Source organism: Halyomorpha halys, unplaced genomic scaffold (assembly GCF_000696795.3).
Source record: "Halyomorpha halys isolate HHAL.00 unplaced genomic scaffold, Hhal_1.1 Scaffold165.1, whole genome shotgun sequence".
Taxonomy (NCBI): Eukaryota; Metazoa; Arthropoda; class Insecta; order Hemiptera; family Pentatomidae; genus Halyomorpha; species Halyomorpha halys.
Genome location: NW_027111427.1, coordinates 33939 through 47648, shown reverse-complemented (window position 1 = coordinate 47648; position 13710 = coordinate 33939). Strand labels below are relative to the sequence as shown.

General features: G+C 29.3%; 1 protein-coding gene across 2 annotated transcripts in view; it reads left to right on the top strand.

Annotated features, from left to right (window-relative positions):
• The window catches only part of Upf1 (Upf1 RNA helicase), a 25326-nt gene extending 17986 nt beyond the window's left edge, over positions 1–7340 (top strand). For both annotated transcript variants that reach the window (XM_014417708.2, XM_014417709.2), the window contains exons 15-19: positions 196–442; positions 1949–2116; positions 3718–3866; positions 5282–5476; positions 7044–7340. In XM_014417708.2, coding sequence (XP_014273194.1) covers positions 196–442; positions 1949–2116; positions 3718–3866; positions 5282–5476; positions 7044–7052 — 768 coding nt within the window. In that variant the 3' untranslated portion in view covers positions 7053–7340. The remainder of the gene's footprint in view (positions 1–195; positions 443–1948; positions 2117–3717; positions 3867–5281; positions 5477–7043) is intronic.
• The last annotated feature ends 6370 nt before the right edge of the window (positions 7341–13710 follow it).

Below are 13710 nucleotides of genomic sequence, written 5' to 3'. Positions count from 1 at the left end.
TCAAAATATACTATTTACTACAAAAGGAGCATATTACAATATATATATATACATTTTTTTGTGGAAATGTTCACATTTGCTTACTAGAAACAATATAAATTAATGTTAGATTGTTGAAGTTTTACTGTGTTTCTAAGTGGTTATAGTTAAATAAAAATTCTAGAAATTTGTCTTAATACATCTTTTTTTTCTCAGCAACCGCTATGGAACCATCTTCTCAACTTCTATAAAGAACAAAAAGTCCTTGTTGAAGGTCCTTTGAACAATTTGAAGGAATCGCAGATTCAGTTTTCTAAACCAAAACAAATTGTTAATACTACAAACCCTGGAACGCACTTCATGTCGACAACTATATATGATGCTCGAGAAGCCATCGTTCCTGGCAGTATCTATGATAGGAGCAGTGGCACCAACAATGCCTCCCATTACTTCCCTCGACCTGGTAAATCTATTCTCATTCTCTATTATTGTTAGTGTAAGTGATTCAAAGTTATTAAAAATATGTGATATTCTTTCAATATCCTGAGTATGGGTTCCATTTTGAGATTGGATAGAATTGAGGCTGTGAATTTTTTTATGAGAGGATCTTATTGCTCTCGCTGGTCAAAAATGATGGTTTTTCCAGATTTTATTAGCTTTATAGATTTTATTTAGCTTCAAAAAAATACCTGTAAGCGAGACAGCTAAACGATCTTGGACTGGCACAAAGAAACAAATTTTTGTTTCTCCTTCGGTTTCTCTTCCGATATTCTTTTCTGCTTTCCCAATTTCACTCTGTTTCAACATCTCCATCTCCATCAGATTGAGTATGTCATCAATAGGTGAGGTAAATTTTGACTAATCTATCACTGTGTTAGGTGACATGCCTTATTCCAATTTAATCACATCATCATATGACAGGAGTATGGCAATTATAGAAGTTATAGAAATTATAGAATGATGGCAAGATGGAGATTTTCCAAAAATTATGGGAATCGGCATGGTTATGTTGGGAAGACATAAAAGTATTACTTTTATTTTTCTACTATACTTTTGGAGTAACAAAAGGTTAGAATTTCGTAACTAGAAGTATAAAATTGGAGTTTTGGCAATGGCCAGATGCTCTGCTCATGTAGAGTGATTGTTGTGAGAGGGCTGCGCTGGGATCTCGAAGAGCCCTGCTTCTACCAATTCATACCTGGAGGATAGAGTGGGCTCAGGGATCCTCATGTCCAGATTATAAATATTGTATATAATTTATTTTGCATTGTTCGATTATGTTCATTTTATTTATTTACTTTTATTTTTTTTTCTCTTTTTATTTTTGGTATGAATGTATTCAATTAGCAATATTACTTATTGCCAAGGTTTCTGGCAGATTGTAATAATACTTATTAATAAATATAGTAATAATAAGAAGTATTAAAAATGCCTTTTTAAAAAAAAAACTATTGAAATACAGTTAGTCATTCTGTCAACTTAAAAGGTTTAATTAATGAAAAACTGTTATTAAAAACACTTAATTCTAGGTTAAACACCTATTTATTTATTTTTCTATGTTTATTTCTAATGTTAAATTTAAAGCGTTCTGTAGCAATAAGGTGGTGTCTCTGTTTTTTTTTAACATCGGAGAAACTGTTTCTCAAAGACTATTATTGGTTCTACAGAGACCAGTTTTTCTCAAATTTAAAAAAAAAAAAAAATAATCTTGTTAATATAATATTTGTTAATGAAGGAGATGGGTGGAGTGGCTACAGTAGTATATATAGTGGGTTGAAAACAGTAGTATATATGTGTATATATAATATTTTGCCCATTTTAAACATGGAATGAGAAGATACCTCTTTATTGCTGAAGACCTCAATTGTAAATTATTGTATTGAGCATATTATCAGGAATTTTTTTTATTAATCAATATTGATCTTATTTAATGTTATAAATTTACTTAATTACCAAATAATTTTTTTAGCTGGAGGTGGTGTAGATTTATTTTCAAGACCACACGATCCAATTAGTTATATCTCATCCGAGCGTGGAGGAGGAACAATGTCTAACATCCCAGTTCCTCTTGGCATGTTCATGAATATGAGCCATGTACCGCCTAGATTTTATAACCAACATCAGCAAGCTCTTCAAGGTATATATATATATATATATTTTTTTTTTCTACTTTAGTCTTTCTTCTTTTATTATATATTATATGCCTTTACTTCTTAATTATAAAAATTAGGAGTATAGATTTTTAATTTATTTGAACATTTGAGAAAAAGAAATTAAACAACTTCTTTATTATTAATGATAGCTATGTCTTGGTGAAACAGAATTTTATTATTTTTTTTTTTATTCCATGAATATCTCAAAAACGGTTGTCATAACTTTTGCAGTCAAGAAAACAGTTTTTTGCTTTTTTTGGAGCCGGTTCCCTCTTTGCAGTCCCCTGTTTGGACTGTATTTTTGTTTTGGGCATATAATGGTGTATCCAAGTTTCATCTACAGTTATTAATCGACACCAAAACTTGGATTTATTGTACCAACAGAGCATTGGAAATGTCCATTTGAACACATTTTTGATCTAACATGAGCAAACAAGGCACCCAACGTGCGGAAAGCTTTCTCATATCTGAATGTTGATTTAACATGTAACAAACATGTTCTTTTGACATGTTCATACCCTCTGCTATCTCTCTTACTTTAATTCGGAAGTCGTCTAGCACAATTTGGTTAACTTTAGCGATGTTTTCATCAGTAGTTGCAGTTTTTGGACGTCCTGAACGTTCATTGTCTCGCAAGCTCTTATGGCCACGTTTAATTTCAGCTGCCCAAAATTTCACTGTGGTAAATGATGTTGCAGAGTCCCCATACACAGAATCCAACTCATCTTTGATTTGTGTGTAGGCATATTGCTTTTCAAAAACAAATATTTAATGACAGCTCGATGCTAGATTTTGTCCATTTTCACAAAACCACTCATGTCAACTCACTCAAATGACTGTTATATAAACACTGTGCGTTCTAAATGGCTGAAACTTTAGTGGGTAACTGTCTACCGATAAACAACAAAATTCACTTGCTTTTATTTACGAGTGCTGCGATCTTCATGTTGCAGTCAAACTTTTCAGACCACCCTCGTGAAGTAGCACTTCCATTTTTGCAAAACAGTTGCTGTAATATTTCGGGCATACCCTACCCTTAATTTGTAATTTCAGTTTCATACTGCTGTATGTTATTGAGGTAGACTGTTCACACTGAGGGAGACTATTTTGTGAGACTTCGTGATTTGGTCTTTGGTGTGATTAACAGTATATTTCGATTTGAAATTTTCTTGATTACATTGAAGTGAAAGTTAAATAACTTGACTCATAGATCAGAATTAAACATAGTACATAAAGTAGTGTGATGATCATATAGCCATTGTATAAAATTGAATAAAGTTTAAATCATAAATAATATTGCCATGGTAAATAAGAAGGGAGGGGATTGCTAAAGATTTAAATGAGAGCAAAACAGATTTACAAGCAAGAGTTAAACTATTGTTACTGATATATGGACAAATTTGAGTCCAGAGATTTATTTTATTCTGAAGACCCTTTTCTCATTACATTAATTAAGATAATCCAAAACTTTCTATTGTGGTTGATATAGTATAACGCATTTGACTTAGACAATACTGAATTTATTGTACAATTGATAGCAATTATTATCAAGTGAAAATAACGTGTCATTGTTTTATTGGTGCAGCCCGACAAAATCAACGAGGAAGACCAGGAAGTGGTCGTGTTAGAAATAGAACTGGCAATCTAAAGAATAAGCTGTCTGGCCTGAGTCAAAACAACAGCCAAGATGTCACCCAGCCTTACAGTCAGGGAATCACACAAGCCATGTCCCAGGTATTTATTTTCAATCAATCCTTATCAAGGTTACATAAGATATAAATAATTCTAAAAATAATATTCTACATTCTATCAACAATGTTATAAGCTAAAGAAATATCTCACTGAACTATCAAACTGATTCTGCAATCAATATTTAATAATTTGACTGACTAATTCGAAGTTTTTGAAAAATTGAGTTTTAAACGTTGAAATATCAATTTGTCAATTTCTTTGGATCCAATCTTTTCTGCTTTGCAGATCTCTATAAGACCTTCTAAGTAAATTATCAATTTGAGACTTACAGCACAATATAATTTAATCAACTGTTTAAGATCAAGACAATAATTCCATTTTTATTTCATAACAAGTAGAAAGAAATTAGAAGCTGGAGAAAGCTGTATCTGTAGTTTAATATCATTCATTCACTCTATCAGATTTCTCCAGTTTTCGTGGATTCAGCTTTCCATCACACAGTCATCCTTTATATCAATTACAAGCTAAACCCACTAATTGGTATAGTTTATGAAACCCATCATAACTATTGAATCCTGTGTTACTTCGCAGTGTGCGAAGACATCTGTGAATTTGACATGTATTGCTATTGTTTGTAATTTGCACGTCAATATCAGACAGGTATGCCGTTTGAAGATTTATTTTTTAATTAATATATTTAGAATGTGCTGTGTGGTCAAATTGATTTTGTATATGCAGTTGATTGAAAAATACAAAAACAATACATGATATTTATCATTTGTTCATCCACTTCTTATTCATAGTTTGTGAACAACAAATTACCAAATTTCCTATGAAAAGAACACACCTACAGTTTGTCTTTAAATAGCCAAACATGGTTGTATTATATATTAAATTTCAGGAATATTGGAAAAAAATGTATGTATGGTTGTATATATAATCTTGTTTATAAATTGGTATCAACATTCAATTGGAGCGAACATTTTGAACAAATGATGAGTACTATATGACAAATCTTCAAAAATTATATTAATGTTATTCGTTAACTGTGTTTTCTTAATTTTTTTTTTTTATTGACTAAATATATCCTTATGTATATTACAATTTAATAAAAATGGTCACAAGATAATTTATGATTTTTTTAATAATTTTATTATGACTTAGATTTTTAAATAGTTATAGAAATAAGACTTTCGGGGAGAATGGTGCACATAGTTGATTCTGCGACAAGTGCCTTTTTTTTGCTATTATAAATAATTTATAATAAATTGGTTCAGGCTTAACCCTTCAACTTTTTCAAAATTATTTGATTTTTATTGAGAGCTACCAAAATGGCTAGAGACAAGAAAAGCTCACTTTTCTTAGTATCTTTCTTATTCCCACTTGGTTAATGATAAAAATTTGTCTTCTGATAATGCTAACTTTTTGATTTTTTTAATTATTATCATATGCTACAGGGTATGTCACAAGCTGGTCTTAGCCTGTCCCAAGCCGGCCTCTCCCAAGCGGAACTCTCGCAAGACTCTTACCTGGTTGGTGAATTCCAATCACAAGTCGATGGCCTACTGTCTCAGGACTCTACGTACCAAGGAGAGAGGTCTCCATTTTACACGCCTCCTACTGCCACAACAGCTCCTCCACATTTTTCGCAGGTATTATATTATTTATATTTTATTAAATATGAAATATCAATATAAATGAACAATAACTCTATATGCGGCACAAAAGTAATTATTAAAATATAATTAAAAGATTCCATTCAGAAAGCGTCCAGTTTTGAAACAACAAATTTCTCTCCCTGAATCACTCTGACTTTCAGCAGAAGATTTTTGGTGATGCGGTCAGCAAATGAACATAAATTTATTTATTTGGCACAAATATTTATACTTTATTTTTATTTATATTTTATTTGCTGACCATACCCCCAACCATCTTCTCATATAAATTTATGGTCACTCATTACACCTCAGCCTTTACTTATGTTTTACATGCGTATGAACAAATATTTCATATATATAACAATTTTTTCTTTTATTTTATTTTTAATTTTCTCTTCTACAATTTTATTTGTAATAAATTAAAATAAAGTGGAACCTCACTATAACGAATTCCTCGATATAACAACAATTACAAAATCTCCTTAAATCTGCCATAGCTTTGAATGAAAAATATGCCTCTGTGTAACGTCAATATAATGAGTTTTAAATCCTCTCTATCAAGAAAATTCACCTTTGTACAATTTTCACATTATGACCTCTGTTATAATGCATGTTAACATGTATCAACAACATGAATCTTTGTGAGTACTTGAGTTCCCATAGTTTATCTTGCTGTGACCGAACCCAATGTTTTTTTATATAAATGGCTATTACATATCATCTATGAGGATGATTGGCAAACACCAACATTAGGGAAACAGTATGTTACTCAAGTCTATGTTAATGTTTTTTATGAAAGTTTAGTGTATAACTATTGTCTAGTAATTAACAATATGAAGTAGATTACTACTTCTAGTTTCATAAAATTTCACCGTACATACTACAACATTGCAGGGACATTTAGATATTTTTGGTGATTGGATCTTTGGGTTAAATTAATTTTCATTGTGTCTGTATTCTTGTGGATTATTTGTATTGGTAATGCTATTTCCTTAAGATAGCATATGACACTGTCTACAGTTTTATTTTGCTGATTTTTCAGCTTTGAGCTGGAGGAAAAAAGGTTCATCAGTACAACTTGTACTTCATCGTGGTTGAATAATTTCAAATTGCAATGTTTGTGGCTCTTTCATATCATATTGTTTCGCTTCATATAAGCGTTTTTTGAAGCATTATGAGCTGCTTAGGTATTGTTTTGTTTAAGTATAGTCCAGAGGTTGTTACTATCTGGTCTCATTGGGTGCAAGGCATCATCGATAACACCTACCAGCTTCTCAATGTTAGTGAGAAGAATCATTTCAAAAATGTTTTGAGAAACCAGTCAGTTCTTTGGTAAATGATCTTGAAAGTATTAATATATTGACCAAATGAATAGTGCCAGTCGATCCTACTGTGAATAAATTCTTAAATATTATACATTATTTGAAAAACTCGAGTTCTGTTATACCAAGGTTCTACTTTATCTTCTTTATGATGTTTCTAATTTATGTTTTGTATGTAATTTTTTTTTTCTCTTTTAATATGTTATTATATTTATTTATATAAATATTTTATATTACAGCCATATTAAAGGGTCAGTTGAAGAGAGATAGCTGGCTGGCTGAAAGTGTAGCCTACGGGCAGCAGTGATGTGAAGCCCGCAGGTAGCTCGGGCCGAGCCGGAGGAGATGGACACTCTCCCTCACACACGTACTTGCTCTCATCCTTCGTCTAGCGACTGTATTCAGTATATAGAAAGGATAAATATCATTCATTAGATCCAGTCTATGATTTTAACTAACATTTATCTCAATCATTTTCACACGATGAAATTTTTAAGTTATTTTTATTTTCACATAAAAAAAAAAAAATGGAAAAACAAAGAAAAAAATGTAGAAAGTTAAAAACTTTTCATAACTCATAGATAGTTAAATTTTTAAATGGTTTTGTTAGATGCCTTAATGTGTGAGGTGAATTGGAATATCATATGAGTGTATTCTATTGTTGACGTCAGCGTCCATTGAAAAATTTTAAAAATACAAAAAAACATAACAAGGAAAGGCGGAAGGATAAGTATAAGAGGATTATGAAATGGTTTAGTATCAATTGGCGATGAAGGGGTATTGAATAATGACACTCGAGCAATAAAGTATTTTTGATTTTTTTCTTTACTTATTTATCATATTTTGTTGTATGCTGTTACTTGGACCAAAGTTAACTGCAATGAGTACGGTTTGAAAACCGTCTTGTAAATGGATGTCAATATTAATCTTTTCATATTAAGTCATACAACATTGTTTCAAGATTGCTTACATTTGAAGAGTTGTCACAGATTATTTGGTTAGATGTTATCATCAATAAAATATTCTTTTTGTGTATAAAATTTGATTTTAGAGAACAGATATTATTTTGTTTTGTTTTTTTCTTTTATCAAATATTCTCATGTATTAAACAGAAAATATTTGCAGTTGGCCTATAGTTTTCTTTTTGCCATACTGTATCATAGGGATAAAATGTATCATATTTGTAAATATATAGACATTGGGTTTGTTCCATCATTTGCCCAGAAATCAATGTATTGAAATTTAAATTGAAATATATTATGTATTTAGCAATTGGCATTTTTCTTTTTCTGGCTTCTATATTGGAAAAATTTTAATTTCTTTTTCTCTTTTATACATGTATTTTTTTTAAAACAAGATATAATTGTATTTAAATTGCTGTTTCAACTAATTTAAATTGTTTTCTATTATTGAGGATTATACTAAAGATAGTACAATATACTGCTTGAATGCTTTTATTAAAACAAATACTTTAATCTTACAAATATTTTGTGTAACTCTTATAATTGAATTAGTTTTCTGATTTTAATAATTTTGTAAAATTAAACAAGCTTTGTTATGTTTATAGCATATCCATGATTCTAAAAAAGTTTAGTCTACAAACCAAATTTGTCTGCCATTCATCAGAAAATTCATTGGCACTTTCAGCAGATAAAGAAAAAAAAAGTAATAAGTTGTGGACTCTAGAGAAATATCTTGTGAGATCCATCTTTAGTATGAAGTGATGTCTTAAGAGAATTTACTCATATCGAGCCTTTGAACTCTACTCTCTGCTTGTTTTACTATATTCTCATATGATTCAATTGAAATACGTTGTTTCTGCTTGCTTAGTATTAAAAACTGAGATCAATTAAAAAAAAAAAAGTAAACATATCTAAATTAATTTACCCTTCTAGTCCCAACCGTGCTAGTAGTAGCTCTATATGATTTATCGCTGTTCAGCACTAAAAGGGTTGATCAGAAGATTCGGGAGATAATTATTATTATGTTTTCTTAACAGAGCTCAGGTGCGATTTTAGTAAATTGCCTTTTGCCTCCAGTTGTTTGGATTAAGTCAAATAAAACTAAAATATCTTTTTCAAATGAAACTTTTAACCAAACAAAAGTATATAAAAAATAAAATTTTAGAGTTATATGGCAAGAAAATAAAATTAACTTTTAACTGTTACGGTATAGTTTTTACCAATCTCAAAGTTTTTAAAAAATTTATTCACTTAAAAAGTAAGCCAAGTCCTTAACCTTTTAAAATGTCATATTTTAATAGTTTCTATACCAAACGTTTTTCATAAAATAATAATGACAAAATCAATGAACAAATGCTACTCACTTCTCATTATTTATTTTAGAAATTTGAACCAAATAATTGAAAATGTTTAAATTATTGCAGAACTTGACAAAACTTAATATTTTGTAGCTAAATATATATATTTTTTAAAAAAAAGTGAATTACAGCTAAAAATGTAAAAAATTCCAAGTCCCACCTTGGCACTGTTTTTACCCAAGAGAACTGGTGATCCTAAACGTTTATGTCCAAACAGTGATAATGAATAAAGACACCATTAGCTGTAATACTGAAAGAGTGACATCTAAGCATGATAATCGCCTCGTGCCGACACAACTACCAAATAATATTTTTGCTTAGCCATCAATTATAAGAATTAGTTCTAATTTTAGCTCATTGTTGATTAACTATCTTATTTTTTAATATCTAATGAAACTGATATTGATAAAACTTTTTTAGAACTTGGATTATTTGATCTCACATCTGAGAGTGTTCAACCGATCAAAATTTTTTTTTTTATATATTTGTTATTGGCGAGGGGTGTATTTTTTTTTCTTTGGGTATATTGTTGTAAATTATTTGTTTACAAGAAAAAACCATGTATAGGTATTAGTGTTTTGTGTTAAAAACACATTACTAAGTCATTAAGTTTTATGAAATAGCCAAATAAAAGTTAGTAGGATGAAATCAATTGTAATTATTTTAAATGATTAACATTGGATGAGTGTTCTGGTTACAATATTAAAATACATATTTATGTTTTATGTAGTGTAAAACTGGTCAAATAAAATGATGTTTCAAAAGTGTTTGTATCATTCATACTGGAATGTTTCTTATTTCTGTTGCCAAATGTGATAGATAACCACTGCTTTATAAAATGTCAAGTTTTATTGCTATACTTTGGTCATTCTTGCATATAAAGACCTAGATTTGTTTCAACCAATTGCATAATATATCTCATTTGATAAAAAATTAGCATTGGTTGTCTTTGCATTGAGCAACAGATAAATTTAGTATTCTTCAGTGTGGCGTTATCAATCAAACAATATTAAAATCAGGAATGTTCAATTTAGTCTAGTGTGATTATTTCATTAACTGCTGTGCTAAGTTTCAGACACAGGTTATAAAATCAATGCAGATGTTTCCTAGGAACATTTTAATTGTTGTTTTTACATTATTTTTTCAGATCTTTCAATATTAATTCTTATTTTAAAAATTCCTATTAGTCATACAATCTTTGATAATATGATTCATTGTTAAGAACTTACCAAAAAAGTTATGACCATTTTTAGATTTAAATCCCAGAATTGGCATTACAGGTTTTACAAATCAAATTAAACCTGGTTAATTTTATTTTACATCAAAATTTAAAGCTCTGCTTGTTATGATGCACATGGAATACTAAAAACTTCATATTATGATGGTTATAAACATATTAAACTTTTCATTAAGAGCTTACCATCAAATATGTTATGATCAATTTTAAATTTAAATTCCTGAACTATTAAATCCAATGGATTTTTACATATCGAATTAAACCTTAAATCTATTACATAAAATAAATTAATTGTGGCAGTCTTGGGACTGTCAGACAGAAGTTAAACTTCTAGAAATGTAATATTGTATTAAAAGTTAGTTCTAGGTGGAAATTTTTAAAAATTGTAATAGGAGAAAATAAGATAAGAAGAGCTGACTCAATCACGCAATGCTCTGCTCAAGCTATGCGGCACTGCCGAGATTGTTAAGCTATTGTTAGCTCCTACTATTCTGTTACAATATAAAACTTTTGCTAAAATTGACAGCATTGCCCAACCCCTCATTTACCCCATATATATGTATCTTTTCTTGAGTTGTAGAGCTTCAGTAAAGAAGTTAATCTTAAAACAATCAATTTAATTCTAATAGATAATTCAGCCTTCAGAAATAAAAAAATCGTCTATTACAGTATATTAAATACTATTGACAATATGATTACTTTATAAATTTGTGATCTATTATTATAAGTGACATTATATTTTGGTAATTAGTATCTTTATAAGCAATGAATATTAGGTTAATTTTTTTTTTTTGTCTTCTGTAAAGTTTAACACTTTAAAGTTCAGTGGCCATATTTATTCCAGTTGAATTTTTAATTCAAAACATTTCAATTGAAATTTAGGTTGATATATAGGTAAGCATTGCCACTACCCATTAAAGGGTTTAGTGTCAAGCAGTTGAGAGTAATAAATTCTCTGTAGGTCAGCCACATTAAGATGGTAGTAATTGATCAAGGGTCAATCAAATCCCATTAAGGGTTTGATTTATTAATTACTAAGATAATAAAAAATAAATATTCTGTTCAAGTAAAAATGTTTTAAAAAAATGAAAATGTTCAATATTACTTTTACTGAAATAATTGAGACTTTACTATATATAGTATACTTGTCAAACAAATTAAAGTATTAAACTAAAAATGTGTTACATATAAAAAAACTAATATTTTAACAATTTAATGACATTTTGTGTAAAAATTAGTTTACTCTATTAAGCCACAGCTCTGAGGAATAATTAGTTGACATAAGTTGGATTAAAATTGACTTATAGATTGCTTTTGAATGACTAATTTTGAAACTGTGGGGTTGTTAAAAATTGGATTGAAGGCTATTTATTCAAATGAACATTTTTGGATGTGATTAACATTCAAAATTATTGCAATTATTTTGAGCAATTATGTAAGAACTTAGTTTCTATGATAAATGTATATGTACCTATTTACTGACTATAAACCTATTTTTTCTTGTAAATTCATAAAGCAGAATACATTTCCTGATTAGTACATATTCATACAAAGCAATTTTTAAGATGAACGGTTTGAATTATTTATTTTTGTTAAATGTAAGTAATGAATGAATTTAGAATTCCAACATACAGAACATATTTAATATTTTAATCTAAATATTATCCTGATGTTTAAATCAGATTAACGTGTGTAAATGGTTGTTTGCATTACTGTCCTCAATGTTTTTCAGTGGTTATCTTTAATACAAGATTATAATAATTACTTTTTTATGTTTGTTATTAAAAAATTAATCAATTGCTGTAAACATATACTTCTCTGTTATACTTGCTATAATAAAGATGATCCTCTGAATGGTTTTTACTACAAATTATGTATAATAATTATATTATTTTTTAATTCTTATCTTACTTTTTCCTCAAAAATCTGATCATTCGAAGCCACCTCATTTCTTGTTGTTACTGGCATTAACAGTGAAAAAATAAATAAAACATATTCTATAAGAGACTGGCCTATATACATCATACATATACAAAATATGATTAAAAAAAAAAACACGTGATTCTGAAATTTTTGAAAATTGTATTCCAGTTAAAGGATTTGGTGGATGGAACTTATGCCAATTATTTTAGAAAATAATTTAACATTCAAAAATTGCATTCTCTTCATCAAAAAACATTTATTTATAAAAAGAACTGATAAGGAAGTAAAACATTATTGTTTGCATTTGCTTATCTTGTCTTGATTTTACAGTAGTCATTTAAGTTTAGGTGGTCCAGGTTGAAAACTTGTTTTCTGTAGTACATTTTATTAGTTTGTAATTTGGATTTCTCATTATTTGTAGAATTATCTAAATGCTTCTCATATTGTATTAGGTTTAGCAGTTAGAATTGGAAAATGACATTTAAATAACTTATACAAAGCATATACTAAATGGAATGGACAATCCTCACAAAAAGCTGAAGTAAATTTGATTGATTATATTTTTTCTTTATTATTTTATAGATGAACCTTTCAAATCAATCAAGAAAAAAAAATTGTACCCCCTCAAATTTTGAGGCTTTAGGTTTCAAGATGGAATCAAAAAATTGAAAGAAATAATAATAAAAAGTTCCCAGTGTCCACAACTTCCTCAAAAACTATTGGGCCTATTTTTTTTTTGGCACTAAAGTTACAGGTCATTTGATGATGATCCTCGAGAACTCATCAGTACCGTGCCTTTTCTTTGCAAAATGGTGGTCAATTAGATGACTCCTATGCCTATTTATGATGGAGGACAAATCTTCAGCATTTTAGTATCATTTCCTCAAAACACGAGAAAAGAAAAAAAATTAATTGCAAACATATGGTGCTTTGGACTTAGTTTTTGTTCATTACTTTCAATAATCACCCTTTGTAACCAACTAAGAAAAAAAATCCCCATAAATTTGATTTCCCTTCAACTTCATTGATTACATAATCCTCATCTCAAAACCACAATATTTTCCTGTCTAGTAGTTCTTTGAACTGGTTTCATTCCCTCCTGTCTCTCCGCTCCCAAACTATAATTCCTATTCGTCACTACTTCTCTCAAGATGATCCTTCCTCTCACCAACCCTATTTTCCATGTATATAAATGACTTACCTAATGCTAATCACCACTCCCAATATTATTTGTATGCCAATTACCTACAATTATGTATATCTTTTCATCCTTACACGATTAAGGCATTCCGTAAACTTGTGAAAGAAGACATTGACAGCATCCACTGTTGGGCTTAGGAAAATAAGTTGAGTCTGAATCCAGCAAAAACCAAGGCCATTCTCATCGGTTTAAAACCCTTCCTTAATTCCCTCCCATACTATCTAT